General features: G+C 34.8%; 1 protein-coding gene across 2 annotated transcripts in view; it reads right to left on the reverse strand.

The window, feature by feature from the left end:
- The window catches only part of LOC136809903 (exportin-5-like), a 30,844-nt gene extending 11,554 nt beyond the window's left edge, over positions 1-19,290 (reverse strand). The window contains exons 1-27 of one of the 2 annotated variants that reach the window (XR_010847030.1): positions 19,073-19,283; positions 12,535-12,659; positions 11,497-11,569; positions 11,146-11,274; positions 10,847-11,032; positions 10,412-10,600; positions 10,102-10,178; positions 9,667-9,772; positions 9,371-9,457; positions 9,044-9,169; positions 8,790-8,883; positions 8,341-8,463; positions 7,934-8,040; positions 5,878-5,946; positions 5,370-5,465; positions 3,592-3,711; positions 3,179-3,282; positions 2,977-3,069; positions 2,599-2,660; positions 2,381-2,406; positions 2,210-2,275; positions 1,862-1,965; positions 1,543-1,649; positions 1,131-1,191; positions 643-779; positions 352-449; positions 26-78 (exon numbers count right to left, since the gene is read on the reverse strand). Coding sequence is in view for 1 of the 2 variants with exons in the window: in XM_067066467.1 (XP_066922568.1) it covers positions 26-78; positions 352-449; positions 643-779; positions 1,131-1,191; positions 1,543-1,649; positions 1,862-1,965; positions 2,210-2,275; positions 2,381-2,406; positions 2,599-2,660; positions 2,977-3,069; positions 3,179-3,282; positions 3,592-3,711; positions 5,370-5,465; positions 5,878-5,946; positions 7,934-8,040; positions 8,341-8,463; positions 8,790-8,883; positions 9,044-9,169; positions 9,371-9,457; positions 9,667-9,772; positions 10,102-10,178; positions 10,412-10,600; positions 10,847-11,032; positions 11,146-11,274; positions 11,497-11,569; positions 12,535-12,659; positions 19,073-19,183 (2,729 nt within the window). In the remaining variant the exon portion in view is untranslated. Of the gene's footprint in view, positions 1-25; positions 79-351; positions 450-642; positions 780-1,130; positions 1,192-1,542; positions 1,650-1,861; positions 1,966-2,209; positions 2,276-2,380; positions 2,407-2,598; positions 2,661-2,976; positions 3,070-3,178; positions 3,283-3,591; positions 3,712-5,369; positions 5,466-5,877; positions 5,947-7,933; positions 8,041-8,340; positions 8,464-8,789; positions 8,884-9,043; positions 9,170-9,370; positions 9,458-9,666; positions 9,773-10,101; positions 10,179-10,411; positions 10,601-10,846; positions 11,033-11,145; positions 11,275-11,496; positions 11,570-12,534; positions 12,660-19,072 lie in introns of both variants that reach the window. The other variant, XM_067066467.1, reaches the window with a different exon arrangement.
- Between the last annotated feature and the right edge of the window lie 2,100 nt (positions 19,291-21,390).

A 21,390-nucleotide genomic window follows, 5' to 3' on the forward strand; every position in this document is an offset into this window, starting at 1 on the left:
CAAATTAAAAAAGCAGAATTCTTACTGTGGTTTATTGGCAAGGATATCCTTCATTTCTTGCCAGTCTGCGTTCAATTTCTAAAATTGAAGTTAAATATTGTTTATTTTAGCCAGGCTTACACAATATACAGCTCAATGCTTTTAGGTATTACACTTTAGGGTAGGAGTTTTCACTCGAAACGAAGGAAGATATGACGTAGCCTAGGCTTAATAAACAAACAAAAATGTCGAAGAAAAGCACAAATCTTAGACTAAGAAGGGCAATCTTTTGCTTCAAACAAAGTAATTCCAGGTTTCTTTTTTGCGATCGTAGATTTTGTACAGTTTCTATAGAAAACAGACTTTACTAACCTCGAAAGTCAGTGGGAGGGCGTGTCCTAACAGCGGTGCAACATTCACGTCGTAAAACCTTAAGGGACATCCTTTGACGAAACTCGAAATCAACGATCCTTCATTTTACAGAGATAGACTTGTTAAGGAAAAAAAAATTCATATCATTGGGGAGAGTGTACGTCCAAGTTTGGTTCAATGTATATCTCATGAAGGAACAGACTCAAACTCGAGAAATGTTAATTTAGAATCTAGTTGAATAGTTTAATGACTAATTAGCATCTTAAATTTCATGTAATTAGAAAAAGATACGCCATATTTTTCCCAGTTTATTTGTCGGTAAATAGGTCCATGGAGTGACCATCTTTTGTATAATGACGTCACAGAGGCCTGGTAAAGAGTAGAGAAGAGGACCGTGGCATGACGCAATGTTTACAATACCAGCATACCTGAAAAGAAAACGCAATAATTAACAACGACATTATATCAATAAAGGTCCGGCTTGAAAGTTAATTCAGAGGACAATATTCACATTTCACAGGTGCATATCGTGTTAAGGCCAAACAAATCAAAGGTATTCAATTTGTCAGAAACTAAAAATAGTACTTAAGACCAATTAAATTATTAAAAGATAACTTTTATCGTTATTTAGAATATTATTTAACAACAACCAGAAAGTCAAATCTGAGCATTCAGAAAGAATCTCCTCAACCACGGTAATAACTTGTAGACAAATGAGCAAACTAAACCACATCGTAAAATATTTTAAAAGTTGAGAATATGATTTTAAAAAGTATTACAGCACAGCATAGATAGTTTGAAGTGAAGCTAATCCACGCCCGAAGTTCCGGTTTGGTTTCACTATAAAATGATGAAAAAGGAAAACAAATGACCATCTAATTATCTAAGGTGTGAGACATGACGTTGACAAAGTGCTTTAGACTGAAAGTGTTCATCTTGTAAGGGAGAATAAATCGAGATTTGAGTCAAAAGGATTACAAAATAATGAAATTTATATACATAGATTTCAATCAACATTCTCCACAATGAAGTCGTTTGGGCTACAACTTACCTACAACAAAAATCAGAGGAGGTCAAGCATTTTTCAACTCTCAATTCGAATGGAAAAGAAATGATCAACGTAGCCAAACGTAAATCTCGTGATCCAAGCCAAGATAAACTTCCAATATGAAAAAGAAATGATCGACGTACCAGTATTTTCGGGATATTGAAGTTTGACGTCAGTGTAATGCGAGTCCAGAACAGCTTGGATTGTCAACGAGTATTTGTCTTTCATCTTCCATACCATGCAGTATTGTCTACAAGAATATTTCAAAATACTAATTTCTCTGTTGCATTTCATATCATAACATCAAATTAAACAAGCTGTTACTGGTTGTGAGGGGCTAACCAAGGGGCTATGCTATCCATTACATACCATATTATTAGTAACGCGATTTATCAACGCAACGTAGGTGACATATAAAGAAGCCACGAGTCTGCCATTAAATGAAATCCAAATATCACTTACTCAGCGAGACAAAATATTTGTGGAAGGATTTGTATCATAGGTTGTATCCATGGTGATGTAGTTGTTGATGCCTCGATGTCCTGATCGGGTGGCTGCTCTGGTATCTGAAGACAAGGACAGGAAGAACGTATATGGTTAAAATGAACAATCTACAAGAAATGTTTCAGCAATAGAAGGCAGGTTTGCAGGCCTAGTTCTAAAAAGGCAGGGTAGCCTCCGCTAGAGACAAAAAAGGGTGCTTTTTCTACTACTTTTCCTTTCTTATTAGAAAGGTAGCATCTTAGTAACCATACCTTAAAAGGCATGAAGGTATGAAGCATTGGGGGTTTAAAAACATTCTGTACATACTTGATCAATAGGCATGTAAACACAGGCTTTGGTGATCGCAGACCAGGAGTGGATCGTCAGTAAGAGCTAGTCGATGAGAAAAGGTGAAAAAAATGAGTTTTACAATTGTCAACAATTGAGAAATGATACTGGTAAGAAAAATAAAATGTTCATAGATATTTATGGACCTACCCTTGAAAGTTCTTGGTCCGTTTGTTCTATGAATAAAAAAGAAAAATATTTTCGAGACTCCGATATAAATAATGATTCTAATAGCCGTACTCCTATTAGTAGTTGAAACCCAGGTGATTACAAAAATCATCAAAATGCCTTGAAAGAAACATCAGAGTCATATAATTAAGAAGAGATGAGAAGTGACAATCAAAGCATCAATCGCAAAAAGTGAGTACCTGTGTGTTCTCCCTCGTGGATTCCTAGCAAGAAGCTGAGTCCTTCAGGGCTCTTCAAAGCACTGAAAGTGAAAGGAATAAAAGGCCATTGCATTTTGACTTTCTACAATGCACTACAGATTCAGAATCATTGGCCCGACAATGTATAAACTATGACTCAATAGCTCACAGATCTGTAGTGTCACGAGTTAGAGTGAGCTTTCTACTCACTCCTTGGTAGGACTGGCTCCCATAATTCGGAAGACCTATATTCAAATTATTTGGTATTTCCGCCACGATTCATATTTTTCATCCAAGCACCAAATTGTTTTAGCATTAGCCTTGGAGGTACCCTATGAAATATGTACCTTACAATAGTAACCATAATTTTCAACTTACTTTTGGATGAGTTCCCTAGCAAGAGAATCTTTGAGGAATGATGTCACTTTGATCATAAAACTCTTTTGTTTCTCTTTGTCTGGGTTCTTTGTACTAAAAATAAATGGAAAAAGCCTTTTAAGATATCTAACAATCGTATTCGCTTTAAGTAATCAATACAAGATTATTAGCCAATCAGTTGGAATACAAACAGTGTTCTTACCTGATTCTTAAAAGACCTTCCAATAAAACACCTTTCTCATGATTTGTCAGATACTTCTCTTCCAACCGCGCAAATATGTAGGGTTCTAGCTCTTCGTAAATCTCCTAAGGATTTCAAAGAAAACAGAAAATGAACATCTTGACACATTGAAATATAATCAAAAAAGATCGCACGTCCAGGTTGACTATCAAAAAGAAAGTGAAAAAAGAAAGTGTTCAAGAATGATGTCCATGGGGTATATTTTCTAGGGGGATTTATGTTGTCCCAAGGGGTGAATAATTAAAATGTCTAGGGAAAAGAAAATCGAAAATCGAAACGTTCAGGGGTAAATCAGTGAAAAAATAATACATCATCAGCTCCTACAAACGGAATTTTTCTGGAAGAAGCTAGAGTCTAAAGATAAGTTTTCATACACAAAGTGTTTCAGGAATGGTTTTACAGATGGAAGTGAACGCAAAACAAGCTTGTCTTTGCAATTGAATCTTCTTCTTTCCAGAATTGGGATCCACTACTTCCGTGATCAAAGTAAACAACTAAAAGAAAAAAGAAGATATAGGTATAAATTGTAGTAAGAGAAGGTCACAATTCTTCTAAAAATATCGCATTTTCAATGATGGTCCCTCAAATAAACGCCCCAGGCAGCAATAAGGAAGTATAATATGTACTAGTTATCGCATGACTTCGAGTGCAATACGAGAAATATTTTACGAGTTCCGAGATTTTTCCGTAATATTTTTCCGAGCCTTTAGGCGAGGAAAAATATCGGTAAAATCTCGGAACGAGTAAAATATCGAGTATTGCACGAGAAGTCATGTGATAACTAATTTATTGTCGACTCAAAAAAATTGTCCTCTTTTTGTTTTTAAACTTACTTCCGCCTTCTTCTGCTTCTGTGTACTTTCGAATGTTTTTATTCGAAAATCTAATTCGAACGTTAGATTCGAACAAAATAACATTCGATAACTTCCCGCTAAAAATATTCACACAAAAACAAAATAGAGAAACATTTTTCGATCATTTTCGATCCAGAAGTTTTGTTTTGAAGAGTTGCAGATTTTTTAGAGATATATTTGAAAGTTTCTAGATTGATAATTCAAAATGCAGATGATGTACAGTATGGTTTCGATAGAGAAGAAACCCTCCATCAATGGATTAATCAGATTGATAACATTCAGTCTTTTTCTATGTTTTTGTTTCGGTGACATGGCCATGGGAAAGAATAGCAGAGGAAAGGAGTCCCATGATGGAAATGTATGCTTGTAAAAATGGTTAAAGAACAACATTTTTTCAACAGCAAAAAAATTTGGATACTTTCTTGATTATCGTCAAGCTCTAAATGTTTCGAATTTTAGAAGGAAGATGTATAATGATTGTTGAGTTGAAAGTCAAGGATGTAGACTACGTTGTTGTCGAGAACGAGAATTAGGAGAGAACTTTTATAAAAATCACTCGTCATTTGGTTAAATACAAGACATTACACTTTCCTTGTTATGTAATGAGAAATTTTATTGGCAAACATTCAAGAATCTCAAATTTTTTGTATGCATTGATAAAAAACTGTTTGGTTATCACACGGACAAGTTTGCCAAAAGTTGTTTTATAATAAATTCTTAGTTCATCAGATTTGATTTTAGTGTCTTTTATGGAAGAACTCCAAAGTAAAAATTAATCTGCGGTCATATTTCCAGACTAAAGAAATATGAAATATCGCAAATATCTCGATGCTCTCGACCAATCAAAACGCTGATATTTTTTTGGGTCGGCAATAAGGAGAAAAACTTAGATATACAACAATAATAGTATTATTTTAGCATTCGAACTGGTTTTGACCCCTTTTGATCCACAGTATATAGGTTTTTAGTCTCTGCAACATTTTCTTTATAAAAACAAACCATTTGATGAAATTGCTTCTTTAATAAAAGACAACAATCATGACTAAAGGTTAACAAATCTTAACTTAACTCTTCACAAAGTTTTGAATTTTTTTTAGCTGCTTAATCTAAAGAACATCATGATTGAACTTTTCCATCAAGAGGAATAGTTGATATATTCATATGATAAAATGGCTTGACTATAACGAAATTGAGAGTTTTTCACTGATTTTGAAAGCCTTTTGTTAAGTGAGTTTCGTGTATTGTTAAAAGTAGCAATTCAGTTCATTTGGTTGGGATAGAGCAGTAAACTCGCTTACCATTTGAACTGTTTCAAGCAAGTGTTCTTTGTTGACTTTGAAGATACAAAATAAAGTATCGATGGTTTTCAGCAGATGGAGACGAAAATCAACAACCTTTTAAAAAAAAAGTTAGAAAATGGCTGAAAAAAAGATAAATAAATTGAAATAAAACGATTTGTGAAGTATGAGAGCAGTCAAGTCTGTACACAAACCCAATATCTATCTATCTTTAATTTCAAAATTCATTGCTGTAGAGAATCTATAGTTGTCATTGTCTTTTCTGATTTGAGATTTTTCAAACCGACAGCTGCGATGGAGTGCGGGTGAGAGAAGTGTTGTTATTTTATAAATCATACTTCATGGCAGAGGAAGGGTCCGTACAGAATTTTTTTCATCAAACAGACAATGCGCACAAAGCGTACTACAAAAAGATAAACGTGAGATAGCAGTCTTGCATCACTTAAGTTCTTCATTCATCAACCTAAATGTACCAGTGACTTTATGGTAAACACAAGAAAAGAAATACCTCGCATTTATAGTCAAGTACTTTCTTCAATATTGTATTGCAGCCAGCCAGCATTTCAGGAGTGATTCTCTGGAAAGTCAATAAGTAAATGGGGACTTACTTGTGTGGTGAGGGAGCAATACGAGCAAGTTGTTACCTTATTACACAAATATTACTAGACAAGTATTCAACGGCGTTAAAATCTGCACGATCTGAAATTGTGCTTTTTCAAGGAAACAGCGGCTGGTTTTAATTAAAAGGGTTTTTACTAACACAAAATTTTTCACTCCGTGTAATAAGGTAGTCATAAGATTCAGTATTAATTAGATAATCGCACGATGAGTTACTTTTTCTTAATTGGTGCGCCTTCAAAGAGAGCAATTAATCGTTAATTGCATCCTGTAGAGAGATCTTTGATGCCGCGCCAATGTTTACAAAATTGAATTTCAATGTTTTTTCTTATTTCTTTTTCATCGAACGTTTTAATTGCATTCGAGATTCATTTTGAGAAAAACAAGCAACATGCTGAATGGACCTACCTGATGATGAAAGCTAGATAATAAGGCAATAAGGAGAAAAATTAAAAGAATCAGTCAGACGATATAACGTTTTGCGAAAATGCATAAAACATTAAATTTTATCATTGATTGTTGATGGGGGAAGAGGGAAGGGGAGTAAAATCAATTTTATTGAAAATTGAAACATGCTTGTTGGTGGGCGTTGCTATTAATAATGTTTTTGAATGAAAAAAACAACCAATTGTAAGGAAAAAGTCCAATGAAAATCTAGAAAAACGGCGAATTCCGGTATATTTCAGGCATTTTTCGCCGGAAAAATTGTTTTCTCAAAAATCGGACTCGGGCATGTTTTGAGCATTGCTAATACGCATCTTTGAGCAAAAAATCAGAAAAAACTAATGATGAAATCTTGAGAAAATGCCGAAAAACCAGTGTTTCCGGCATATTTCCGGCATTTTCGGCCGGAAATGAATTTTTTTCAAAAATCGGGCTCCGTCACAATTTAGGTATTGACATTTTGCATCAGTGTGCAAAATTTCATGAAAAAATATAAAGTACAGCTCAAGAAATTCAAGAAATACTGTTTTTCCGGCGAAAATCGGCTGTTCCGGCGATTTTTAGAAAGTTCCGGCTTCAAAAATCAACTTTATTGAAAATTGAAACATGCTTGATGGTGGGCATTGCTATTAATAATGTTTTTGAATGAAAAAACAACCAATTATATGGAAAAAGTCCAATGAAAATCCAGAAAAACGGCGATTTCCGGCATATTTCCGGCATTTTCGGCCGGAAAAAAATTTTTCTCAAAAAACGGACTAGGCCATGTTTTGGGCATTGTTAATACGCATCTTTGAGCAAAAAATCAGAAAAAACTAATGATGAAATCTCGAGAAAATGCCGAAAAACCAGTTTTTCCGGCATATTTCCGCCATTTTCGGCCGGAAATTTTTTTTTTCGAAAATCGAGCTCCGTCACATTTTGGGCATTGCCATTTCGCATCATTGTGCAAAAAAATAGAAAAAACTAATGAGCCGATCCCGAGAAAAGCTGGCAACAGACGAACGGACGGACGGACGGACGGACAAGGGTTAATTTAAAGGACTACCTTAAGGTAGGTCCAAAAAATCTAAACAACAATAAAAGAAAACCATAGAGAGAAGAGAAAAGTATGACTTTCAGTGGAATTTACTTTCCTGATGGGGAAAAAGTAGTGCGATTAGCTCGTAATCACATAATAACTCGTACAATTCGAAAAATGCACTCGTGATTTTTTTGTTTCGAATTTTCCTTGTCCATTCGGACTTGCAAAATTAATAACAAAAAAATCACTCGTACAAAATTATTCTCCAATTGCACTCGTTATCATGTGATTATATTATATACAAATCAAACTATTTGGATCATTTGAACCATTTGATCTACTCGATCCTGATCAAACAGAATTTCAGACATTTAGAACGTTTATTATTTCAAATCTATTAAGTATTGTTCATTTTAAATTTAAGAACGGACAAACTTTATTAAGATTCAACACGTAAAATAACGAATGCAGCAAATACCTCAATGTGATGCTCAAGCACAGGTTGAACAGAATGCTTACAATAGAAAGATAACGTTTCTAAAGCAGTGTAATATTTTGTCTCCATGATTTGTTGCATACTCATATCTAAGAATGAAATAGGAAAACAATAACAACAAAAGCATTGAGAAAAAATGATATTAGTATTACTAAACTCAATGGAAAACTGTATAACAAGAGGCCGTTTAAAGTTGATGTGATTAAAGCGAAAATTTATTTTAAAAGTGATGGATTTTTAGAAAAGGTGCTAATAACCCTATTGGTTGAAATCTCATAAAGAACTTGACTAGAAGATCACTAGCTACGCAGAAGACCACTTACATAATAGCTAATATCCAAATATAACTTAAAAAAGTGAGAAGCCTTCGAAATTCAAAAAGGACTTACTAGAGACATCAGGGGGTTCAACAGCCAAGCAATTGTTGAGCTGTACCAGTGCGTTGTAAAGTACTTTCCCTGGACTGATCTCTATCAAATGTTCCAATAGGTTAGAAAACGCACTGCGACTAGCTGCAACAAATAGAAATGAAGAATGAACAAAAATAGAGCCTGCAAATTTGAATTGGAAATCTAGTAAAAGATCTTTTCATCATTAGGCTGATTTTTTTCCAAAATAAATGGTGCAACCTTTGGTGTTTTTTGAAATACAAAAATGTTAGAGTAAACGTAACAATCATCGCAATGTTTTTTTTGAATAGCATGCAAAAACTAAAAGAGAGGTCATCCACCATCAATCCTTTTGCTACATCTAGTTGCTGAAGAACTTGCAACCTTCTGGTTTCAATGGAATAAATCTTAATGAATCAGCCTTAAAAAAAACACAGAATGTAACTCACAATGGAAATAACCTTTATATTCATCCTCATCACTGAAATCGTACAAGTTATAGAGGCTTGCTTCACTGCTGTTGGCTGAAAAAGGATCTGTGTCCTAAAGGGGGAGAAGTTATTATTAATACTTAGGCTGACCCTCAATTAGTTTGCTAGCCATGATTATACTCTTAAGTCAGAAGAAATTTACCAATCGAAAACCTACATATCTTTTGTAAAGTGAAAGTTAGGATACGAAAAAAAATGTCTTCTAAAAATACCTTCATAACTTTGGAGGTGAGTATATCAAGCAGTTGGTCCATAGCTTTCCTTAGAACTTTATTTTTCTTCATTGCTTCATTTGCATAGAAAGAATTCCATGTTCGCAAAGTGTTAGTCACAATGTACTGAAAAAGAAGTTTATGATTAGGTTCATTTGAATCCTTTTCAAAACTAAGTTCTTATCGATGTCGTATTCATACAGACATCGCGAGAAAGATTTTTGGCATCATTTCTGAAAAAGGAATGGGATCTTTTTTTTGTAATGATTTTTACATGCTAGGTCAACAGGCCTTAAAATGCGGAATAGATTTGAGTTGTCTAGTTACCAAGCTATCATGTTGTGTAAACTCTAACAGCAACTGAACATAACTTGGAAATCCAGCCGGTTCATCTTTGAATCCTTTGTCGTCACCCTAAAAAATAAGATTTAAATTTAGTTTTGAGGTGAACAATTCTTTTAAAATTCAATTGCTGCAGTTTTTTACAAACACCTTTGATCCCCTCGGTAAATGACATAAAAATAGCGAGTTACAAAGGTTTGTACTACTTTTGTTAACTTAAAAAGTGATGTGAGCTTTGTTGGTATTTGAAAATGTTTTACCATTAAAGAATAAATCCATACCCATAAATTCGATATCTGGTTAACACCAAATTCAGTGAGTGCATTGTTTAATTTTTTCAGAAAGGTGTACTCCTCTCCGTCATTTTTCGACAGTCCATTGGCTGATCTGGAAAGAAAGTAACAAAAATAGGATTGTCTTCAATGACAAATTGAAGGTGTGATGAAAGTTTTTATTAATATATTAGAGCCCAAGGTGAAGGACCTTTTAATGCTTGGTAAGGGTCGATTTGGGTCGATTTGGTCCACTGTCCTTAAGCATTCTCTTTTCAGTAAGGATTCTGTTTCCAATAAACTAATTTTTGTTACATATGTTAGTGCCCTCTCTCAAAACCAAAGCAAAGGAAAATTATTAACATTCTTCTTTTAAAAAATGATGAAAATAAAGACAATGTGGAGAATGAAAAGCTATATATTTTAACAGTAAGTAAACTTTACCTAGCAGCTTTTACTAGAATTTTCAAAGCATCATCACTCAGGAGGATCATCATTTTTAATCTCTCTTCATACTGCACCTAAAAATATGGAAATAAGTTAAAGGCATGAAAAGATTCCTTTGCCTTCTTCTGAGAAAAGGTTTTAGTGAAGGCATATCAATCAATCACTAGTCTATGGCTTCAAAAGCATCTTAAAATATATAAAATATCTAACATTTCCAGAGAATATATGAATTCTTCCTTAGCTTTTGAATTCGTAAAAAAAGATTAACAATTGGTTGAGAGATTTTGTAGATCAGATTTGCTCTTACTTTTCTTTCGAATATAGTTGACATGCATTCAGCAGCCAGTAACTTCAACTCATTATTTTCAAGTAGCAACAGTAATGTTTGCAGCAATAAATTATCTTTTGAAAGGATATGTTCAAAGCTGACCCAAGTGCAAAAACTTGTAATAGTCTCCAAGGTTGCTTTTGTTATTATAATGTTTGCTTTGGTGGGCTGGTAAAGTAAGAAAAAATAATACGCTAATAAGCTGCCATTCCTTTTGTGTAAAAAAACATTTAAAACTTACGACAGTTAAGAGAGACTGATATTAGAAATTGATGTACAACGGTTATGTTTCAATTTGAATGTTCATAAAATAAAAAACCAAAAATTGGCATTCTGAGGTATACATATTTTTAATAATGTTTTAATACAACTTGAATTAGAGAAAATTGGTTGCCATTTTCCTTTATACAATACCTCGGTTGCAAGTTTAGTTGCTGAGTAACGCAAGGTCCCAAAGAAGAAAGTGAATAAACCATCCATGTGTGTATTCAGTGTTATCAGCATATCTTTGCGTCGTTGTGCTTTTATCTTATCATCCATGTTATGTATGTCATCTGACATTGTATGAAAGATTTTCATTACAATTTCAAGTTGTGCATCCTAGAAAGCATAACAAACCAAATTTATTTTGTCATAACAATTTCAAATCAGCCTTCTGAGATATTCTAAAATAGACTTATTCACCAAGATCAAAATTTTAATATAATTCTTACTCCAATACTCTGTAAGCCACTCAAATCTGAGAGGAGTGTTTCCCATTCTTGGGGCCAAGTCCTTTTGACGACTTCAACAAATACTTTGACAAGGCCTTCTTTGATGAATGACGGCTCATTTTGATCACACTTAAAAATAAGAAATATTCAGTGATAAAAATAAATAAAGATTAATAAAATACTGACCTTTTTTCATTTTATGATCTCTAATTAATTCAAGGTAATAATCTGAGAGGATGATGCTAGATGACCCCATGAGAAACATTTATACCTGGTAGAGGGTCATAAATCTAAATGGTAATATTCATTTAAGTTCAAAAGGAAAAAACTTTGATAGCAGTATTAGTATACCGTGTAAACCATATCAACAACTTCTTTTTTGATGGAAGTTTTGACATGATCATTCAATTCATTCCATTTTGACCTATGAAACATTTAATTTGGAAATTCACAAAACAATTAAAACATGTCAAATTGCAATACGACATTTCTCAAAAGTACGAACATAGGGCATATGATTTTATTCATAAAAATCTGAAAAAGCAAAGATTCATATTTCTTCCAACGATACCTTAATGCCCTTAATTTTAGCGCACCTTTTATTTTGGAGCCCTTTAATTTTTGCACCTTTAATTTTCGCGCACTCCTTAAAAACGACCTTTCGCGCACCCTTTAAATTTTGCGCACCCCTCTATTAATATCAATTTATGTTATAGTTCCTGATACACGGACCCAAATTATACCAGAAACTCAAAATAGTCAAAACATTCAATCAGTCCCAGAGACACAAGATGTTATTGTTATTGATGATTAACAGCGTGTATAGATTGTATCACATACGCTTTATTTTATCTGAAGAAGCCTGTGAAAAATTATGAAACTATTAAAAACATATATTCTTCTTTCTATACTTTCTATACTTATTTTTGGTGAGGGGCTGGAGCAAAGAGAAGAGGCGATCCTTAGAAAAGCCATAAGTGACTAAAAATTCCTTATTTGCTAATTCGCGCACCTTTTAATTTTTGCGCAGTGGTTGTGCGCGAAAATTAAGGGCGCGCAAAAATTAAGGGCATTAAGGGTATGCAAACAGCTTTCCTAGTAAACATCTCTCATGGTCCAAGTGTAAGAAAATATGAAAAAATCAAAAGCTAAGAAGGGAATAAGCCATTAAAACTCTTCCATATTCTTGATTAAATAAAATATGCTCATTGCTGCCATAAAAACAATAAAGATAGAAAAAAAGTTTTGCAGATTATTATTGTCGAAAATATATTTGTCTTTGTAATAAATGAATGAACACAAAGTTAATCCAGTCAATTTATTTAAAGTTTCCAAAATGTAATTCAAAATTGATTTGTGAAATAATCATCAAAAATTTCTTATAGTTACCGAATGAATTGTCCCAAAATCTGTAATCCACACATTCTGACAGTTGTATTGAGCTCTTTATTTTTGAAGAAATACAAGCCAACATCCCCACACAATGGAGAATTTTGCATGAAATCAAGATTGACCTATAGTTAAAGTTTTACAAAAAAAGCAAGGATTATCTACACACACACACACACACTGGATGTCATGTTGAATAATTAAAAAAGAAGAAAAAAGAAATAAACTAATGCACACCTAAAATAGTTTATTATGCATTAATATGTCATTACCAACTAACGTTGGTGTGTCGCTGAGGTTTGAAAAATGGACCCTGCGTGGAATTGTTTTTTAAGTCTTGCTAAAATTTGCAAAAAAGTGAGCCTAGCTTGAAAAGTTAAAAGCTCAAAAAAAACTTGAGTTATCATTTTTGTGACGGCGTCATAATGACATAATGACACAAAACTTAAATTATGACATCACATGCAAATTAACTCGGAAAAATAACCCCCGTATTTAGTAGAAATTTGGAGATTTGATGTTTCACAGAAAAGTGCTAGCAAGGGGTATTTCGGGTCCCATATCTTCCGAAGGACTTTTCCGTTTGCCTTGAAATTTGACAACCTTCTTAACCTAAGGTTGAACTACTACTGGTGTAATAATTAACGTTGTAGCATAAGTAGAAAAAAGCTCAATTTTTGCAATCGCAAATTTTAACCGCCAAATTTTTCAGCCAAAAATATATATAGCGCTTTTGATTCTCTAAAACAAGCAAAAAAAATTTTCGCAATTATATTTGACTATCAAAAGTTACAGCCATTTCTGTTTCTACTGCCAATTATATCTGGATAGACTTTAATAGTAAATTTCTTTAATCTTTCACTATTTTCTTTTGTTCCATATGCCATTTCCTTTACAAAATATTGAGCTCAAAATTGCACAGAAAGCTGCACTGAATGAACAAATTTATCAGCTTAAAAGAGCAGTTCTTAGCTTACCCATAGTCCTTTCACCAAATCCAAATTTTCTAGGTTTTTGGTATAGATTCATTTACAGATTCAAGCAAGCTTTTTGAGAGTCAGAAAGAAAAAAAGCAGCCTAAGTATCACACTCATTTGAAGTGTCAATCAAAATCTTTAATTTGCAATAAAACAATACTAGGAGCAGAGACTTTGGGAAAAAAAAAGAAGCAAAGTCCTGCGGTTATTTAGACAACGTTAAGAATCAAAACATTACAGTTCAATGGGCGGTTCAAGTTATAGTCCGTTACCACCCTGTAGACAACATGGATTTTCCATAACAATTTACTTTTGAAAAACTTCAGGATTTCCGTAACATTCAAGATTTTTTATGAGAAAATCTTGGATTTTCTGATACTTAACAAGAAAATAGAGCAAACTTTATGGATTTTCTAATACTTTGGCAAGAAAATAGAGCACATTTTATGGATTTTCCAATACATATGACTAAATAATGAGGAAAAATCTTGGATTTTCCGAAACCTTTTTCAAATTTCTCAGGATTTCCAAGTGAAAAAGAAATCCAAAAAACCCTGTTGTCCACAGGGGGTAATGGTTTTTTTCTGGAACTGCCTAATAAGGCAAGTGTTGTTAGCTAGAGAGCTCTCTTTGTGGTTTTTGAACAAAAATATACTTCAATTAGAAAAAGAAAGCAGAGATATAATTTTTGCAGTAAGTTTGTAATAATCCTGCCATATTATTTAATGTTTTACCTCTGAAACTGTGTGGGAGACAAGTGACTAAAACAAACTCATCTATAAACTTATCTATATTTTTCACAGGAAAAAACCCAAAACAACTATCCACAAATTTTTCAATGACATCTGGGAAAATAGAAAAGTTCCAGACTATTTTGGCAAAGGAGAAATAAGTGCCATATTCAAAAATAAAGGCTCTCCCCGTGATCCAACGAAATACCGCGGAATTACCTTATCGAGTATTTTGACCAAAGTGCTTGTGAACATTGTTTTGAATAGATGTCTCAACTTTTATGATGATATACTGAATGAAGGACAAATGGGATTTCGACCAGGGAGAAGATGCACGGACGGTATCTATTGTCTGAAAAGAATTCATCAATGGGCGCGAAAACAACAAAAAGAACTTTTTATCGGCATGGTTGATTTGTCCGCTGCTTTCGACCACATCCGTAGAGATTGGCTATTCACCATTGTCCAAGGATACTTTGGAAACCTAACAATGTTCAAAATCATTGAAGATATGTATGATAAAACTAACTGTTCAATGAAAGGTTGTTCTATAATCTTTGAAACTACCTCGGGAGTCAGACAAGGCGGACCCGAAAGCCCTCTTTTATACAATATCTACGCTAACCACACACTTGAAATATTTCAGCAGAGGTGTCGTGAAGCTGGAATTCGATTTGTTGATATCCCCTACAAAATTCCTACTGAAGTCACTGGAACCGAATATGCCATAGCAGGAATTCTACTTCTTTTATGGCTAGGATATGCCGACGACATTGTCCTAGCAGCTTGGTGCATTGGAGATCTCGAGAAAATGATTGAGATATTGAACGAAGTATTTGTTGAATACTGTCTAAAACTCAATCCGGATAAAACCGAAACCCTTATTCTAAACTGGAAATTAGGAAAACCAACTATAAACGACATATATCCACAGTCAATTATAACCTTGAATGGGATCCCAATTAGAAACTCAAAATCATTCAAATACCTGGGAGCATTTATCGAATATGACAACAGTTCAACAGGAGATATTGAAATAGAGCATCGCATCACTTCAGCCATTTGCAAATTTTACGAATTGAAACCTTTTTTCACGAATTATAAAATCAAACTTCACACCAGAGTTCTATACCTCGAATCACTTGTTCGCTCCCGTCTCATGTATGGATGTCAGTGCTGGACATTGACCAAGAAACAATTCGATCATATTGAGAGTCAATATATCAAATTCTTACGTTACCTAGTCAGAGGAGGTAATCAACGCAAACCTGAACTGATTGAATATACAACAAATGATGGAAAAAAAGGAACATTCAAAAAACTACTTCACTCAAATGAGCAAATCAAAAACCTTATCGACCGGCCTTCGCTTTCTAAGTACCTTCAAAATCAGCAATACAACTGGATTGCACACTGCACCCGAGCTTCAAACGAATGCTACATAAAAAAGTTAACTTTCGAACAGTACCACCCTGGTCTAAAAAAGAAACCAGGTGTAACAAATTCGACATACCGTGAAGTCATCAGAGATGCAAAGTTGTATGGACTGAGTGAGTCAGATGCACTCATAATGATGGTGGAAAGAAAATCCTGGCGCTCCACGGGCGCCAACCTCAATAGAGTTTAAAACATATTTATAAATATATTTATTATTTACTATTACTTTTTAACTCTGAGGAAAGATATTATTATTTATTATTATTATAACCATTTGGGTGTTTAAGATAAAAACGTCAATTATTGCTCCTTTTCTTAATTATTGCCGAAAACGGCAATTTTTCAATAATGAAATGCTGAATCAGCAAAATGTGTTGTCTTTATAAGGGCAAAGATGTCAGAGGTGTTTGAAAATTGTAAAATTGCATTGAGAGAAAGGATTTTCGGGTTTTTAAAAGTGATTTAATTTCAATTTTTTGTTGCTCAATAACATGAAAAGTTATAAAATAATAAGATCATGCATCAATGCCGAAACACAGCCAGAATAAGATAACAAAACCCCCGTTGTAATTCTGTTTACATATGACTCGATTTTGCTATCTGCATTTCTAACAAAAACTAGTTGAAATCAAACCTAAACGAGGCACAGTGGGCCTATTTATCGCGAGGGCATCAAATACCGTGTGTTCAATAATAAAATAAACTTTTCTTTCCAAAAACAGCAATAATTGCCAAAAACAGCAATTTTCATTTATTTATTATACTTTTTTCATTTCATCATTGAAAAAAATTGCCGTTTTCAGCAATAATTGCCGAAAAGAGCAATAATACACCTTTCCCGTAATTCAAATTTCTCAGAAATGGCCCGGGAAAATATGCGCTCCACCATTGTCCGCATAGCTCTCAACTTCGCCTTGCAAAAATGCGGGAGAGCTCCAAGTCTGAAAAATTTTCTTGATAATCCAATTTTTCCAAATCGGAAAATCAGAAAATCGAGGGAATTTTCCCGCGAAATCCGATTTTATCAGAATTTTTTTTCTGGAAATGGGGAAAATCGGGAAATTTTACATCCCAATTTTCCAAATACAGGAAATTTCAAATTCTGAATTTTTTTCAAGAAATCAGAAATGCGGGAGATGCAGGAGAAAATCCTGAAAATGTGGGAGATTGTGGCTGAATTTTTTTCCCGCTGGAGAAAACGTTGGTATGCGGGAATCCCCCGCCCAAGACAACTATGGTTGTGTATAAAATTGTTTGGGAGGTAAACGAACGCGTTTTTGCCTGCGAGGGGTTAGGGAAAGAGGACCCTGCCAACGCACCGGATTGTCCGGTGTGTTCGTCCGGTGGCAAAAAGTATCCTTTCGCTACACCGGACGCAATAACAGTGTAGCTGGAACCTCCATATTCAAGGATTAGAAAAAGCTATACCTGTTATCTTTTTTCTTTAAAGAATCAACAAGCCATCAACATCGATAAATTACACACATTTCCTCAGAAACTTTTAAAATTATCTGCCATTATGACTTTCTTTCAGCCGTTCCGAAATTAACCAATCGGGTTAGGTATCGGAATTCCTATGGGAGTTATTTTCTGAGATTTGTAAAATAGCTAAGTCGGCAAAAAAACTTTTCCCGGGGGTTTGAGGAATAAACAGAACTGTTATCATTTGTTTTTTAAAATTTAACCATATATTTAAATTTGCGCTCAAAAATACTTAAATAAATAGGCTAATAATATTCAATATACTATTCGTATCTCTCACAAAATAAACACTTACAAAACGACGTAGTTTATCATTTAGAGTACCCCCGTGTTTGGACCATACTATCGTGGGCGCAAAATAGGGCGGAAACTAAGTAGCACCCTCAGTGCAAGATTGCCACCTCATCTTTATTCGCGCGCGTGAAAATGCGAGCTAATAATTTTTTTCTCGCGCGCTCAAGGGAAAAAGGAAAGTGATCGATATTCTTTGAAGGAAAAACGTCAGAAACAAACCCAAAGACCAAAAGATGTATTTTGTTGTTGAGAATCGATCCTGTAAAGACGAAAAAATTTCTGCTATGCGCTTTTTTCGGAATGCTGAAAAACTCTAATTTCGATCTTCCTTAAGGTAAAGAGGTTGCGAGATTTGGGTTAGCGAGGCAAAAACAGTGTAGCTGGAACCTCTATATTCCAGGATAAGAAAAAGGTATACCTGTTATCTTTTTTCTTTAAAGAATCAACAAGCCATCAACATCGATAAATTACAAACATTTTCCTCAGAAACTTTTAAAATTATCTACCATTATGACTTTCTTGAAGCCGTTCCGAAATTAACCAATCGGGTTAGGTATCGGAATTCCTATGGGAGTTCTTTTCCGAGATTTGTAAAATAGCTAAGTCAGCAAAAAAACTTTTCCCGGGGGTTTGAGGAATAAACAGAACTGTTATCGTTTGTGTTTTATTTAACGATAAATTTAAATTTGCGCTCAAAAATACTTAAATGAACAAGTTAATAACATTTAATATACTATTTGTATCTCTCAGGAAATAAACACTTACAGAACGACATAGTTTATCATTTGAAATACCCCCGTGTTTGGGTCATTCTATCGTGGGCGCCAAATAAGGCGGAAACTAAGTAGCACCCCTCAGTGCAAGATTGCCGCCTCATCTTTATTCGCCCGCGCGAAAACGCAAGCTAATCATTTTTTTCTCGCGCGCTTAAGATGAAAAGGAAAGTGATCGATATTCTTTGAAGGAAAAACGTCAGAGACAAACCCAAAGACCAAAAGATGCATTTTGTTGTTGAGAATCGATCCTGTGAAGATGAAAAAATTACTGCTCTGCATTTTTTTCGGAACGCTGAAAAACTCTAATTTCGATCTTCCTTAAGGTAAAGAGGTTGCGAGATTTGGGTTAGCGAGGCAAAAATCGCTAAAAAGCTGGTAAAATCGTAATCCTCAAAAATCGAAGTTCCAGCCTCACTGAATAAGTCCGGTGTCAGTCCGGTGTTGCATACTTTCTTTAGTTCGGTGTAGAAATTGTCCGGTGGTAAAAAAAATTCTCATTTTACACCGGACTTTCGCGTGTCCTGTGTTCGTTAAGTCCGGTGTGTCGGCAGGGTCCTCAATCTTCTTTTGGCAAAAGATTTTTAGGGTGGTATAATATCATGAATAGATTGAACATACTGAAATTTGAGAGGATTTCGTTCAACAAAACTTAAGAAAAAAGCTCAAAAAACCAACTTTCCCTAATAAGGAAACGCAGGCAAAAACGGGTTTGTTTACCTCCAGAGCCCAAACAGTGGAGAGCATTAAAATAATGCCCGCGCATTAGTTTTACAAATTACGGGAAAGGTGTACTGCAGTTTTTATATCTTAAACACCCAACTGATAACATAGCATAGTTTACCTTTGTAGCTTCTTGTCGTTCTAATTTTGATGACATTGGATTCATAGAGACTTCAATTGCTTCTTGAATCCTTCTAGATAAGACTATGATATTGTTTGAGCTCTCCATCATATGTATTTCAGTTTTTTCACTAAAAATAATAGACCTACTAAACCCAGAAGACCCTGAAGCCTGCTAAAGTTTGCTAGTTTGCTCTGTCTATTTGTCTGTTCTGGAAAAAACTCTTGTCTAATGCTCATTCCGACATTTTAAATTTTCCGGGGGTTTTGCTGTTTAGGATTGTTTAGGTCAGGGTTGCTAGTAACGGCTTGTCACTGTGCCGGGTGCATACTCGGCGCCCTGAGCCCCGCAGGGTTGCTAGTAACGGCTCGAATTTCAGTCAGGTTAAAAAAGGGGCAGTTTTACCCATATTATAATAACATTACCCCCGTCTTTTTATTCATTCAATAAGTATTTCCAAATTTTGTGTTCTGCTGTGCGAGTGTGGCTCAACGGATAGCGCGCTGGGTTTCTGATCAGAAACTCTTACATTTGGTGGGTTCGAATCCCGGTCGGGTCGATATTTCAAGGTCAGTTAAAACACTTTAAAATAGTCAGAAAACATAGTAAATAAGTCAGAAAGGTCACCAGGGGGTCAGAAAAGAGCCTCAGAGAAGATAGGCAGAAATAAAAAGTCGATGTCGGAACGAGCAATAGACAAGAGTTCTTTCCGTTTTAGTCCCGTTTTAGAAGCATGCTTTTCTACTTTCACTTTCGCGGGGATTCTATTTCTACGTTACCGAACTCACTCATAGTGAGACCCGACCCTTACCGTCCGCACATACCCAGCACCTATTTTTGCCTAAGTACCCCCCCCCCCGGGGGTTTAACCGTAAACTGTTTTTCCTACATTTTAGAACACATCAAACTATGAAGTAGTAATAAGTTTAAGGAGACAAATAGTGTGATAAAGGTTTCTTAGAAATCAGAACACATCATTTGTATAAAAAATTGATAAGGTCTTAACATTTGGTCTCCTAGAACTAGAAGATAAGATCGATAAGAACACATATTTCTAAAAAATCTCTCCGCCGGCTGCTTCTGGGGGGGGGGGCGTACGGGGTTTCTGATTTCCGAAATTCCGAGCATTTTTGACCTGATTTCCGATATTCCGCCAAAATATTTCACTAATTCCGATACCGAATTTTTTTCTGTAGATAATTTTCACTTAAAGAAAAACTTGAATAAAAAAGGGAAGAAACTGTGGGAAAAGAATATTTTTGCCACATACAGTACAACTACTACACCCCGCGGACACCGCACGCTGCAAAGAGGTGGTACGACACAGAGACCAGAGGACACAAATTTCAGTTTAACCCCCTACCACAAAAAAGGAACTTTGTAAAAGATAATGCGAGCGAAGCGAGCGCGAAAAATTTTCCTTGACTTTTGCTTTAAAATCCACCCTTTTTCCCTAAAAAGTTGAGAAGAGTAGTTTTCTTTGACTTAGAATGGAAAGAGAATATTCTTTCCTGACCAAAAACGTCAAATTTTTTAGTAAAATAATTATTTCAAAAATAACCCGGCCAGCTTTACAATAGTCAAAGTGTGTTGACTTTTGAAAAAATAAAAAATAGAGATTCGAAGATTGACTGAAAACCATCAAATTCAAGGCATTCTGGAAAAAAAAGCTCCCTGACTTTTCCCTGACTTCTGAGAAATTTTACGAAAATTCCCTGACTTTTTCAAAAAACAACCCATTTTCCAGGTTTTCTCTGACCACTGGGAACCCTGTTATAGAACTGGATTTTCATCGTTCCGAATGATAGGTGATGGTTTGACTCTCAGTAAAATATTAACGCCTTATTAGAAAAATGTTGACCTTCTCACAAAGCCCTCGAGGCATGTGCCATTCATCGTACCAGCTTTGGTCTGTTTGAAAAAGCTTCAATTTTTCACTACTTACAAAAGGTCCGCGAATGAAATAAGATTGTGTTGTGGAGCAATCTATACCTATACCCATCATATGTGCGCGCGAACGCCGCTAGGATCTAGCGCGCGCTTGTGCTTGACGTCATTGATTCAGAAAGCGTCTTTTGTGGATAGAAATTAGTGAGGTTAAGTCCCAAATTGGTAAAATCACGACCATGAAAATTAAACAGGCTAGTGAGTTTCAACCAATCAAATTTCGTATTTTTTAGTCCGTCATCGTGATTATCCTGGTATGCTTAACCTCAATATTATTTCCGAAGCACACAATCGGATACCGAAAAACCGAAACTAAAGCTCTTCAGACCGAATTTCCGCAGTAAAAAAAATCATTTTTCCGAAACCGAAGT

Source organism: Clytia hemisphaerica, unplaced genomic scaffold (genome assembly GCF_902728285.1).
Source record: "Clytia hemisphaerica strain Z4C2 unplaced genomic scaffold, Clytia hemisphaerica genome assembly, whole genome shotgun sequence".
Lineage (NCBI taxonomy): Eukaryota > Metazoa > Cnidaria > Hydrozoa > Leptothecata > Clytiidae > Clytia > Clytia hemisphaerica.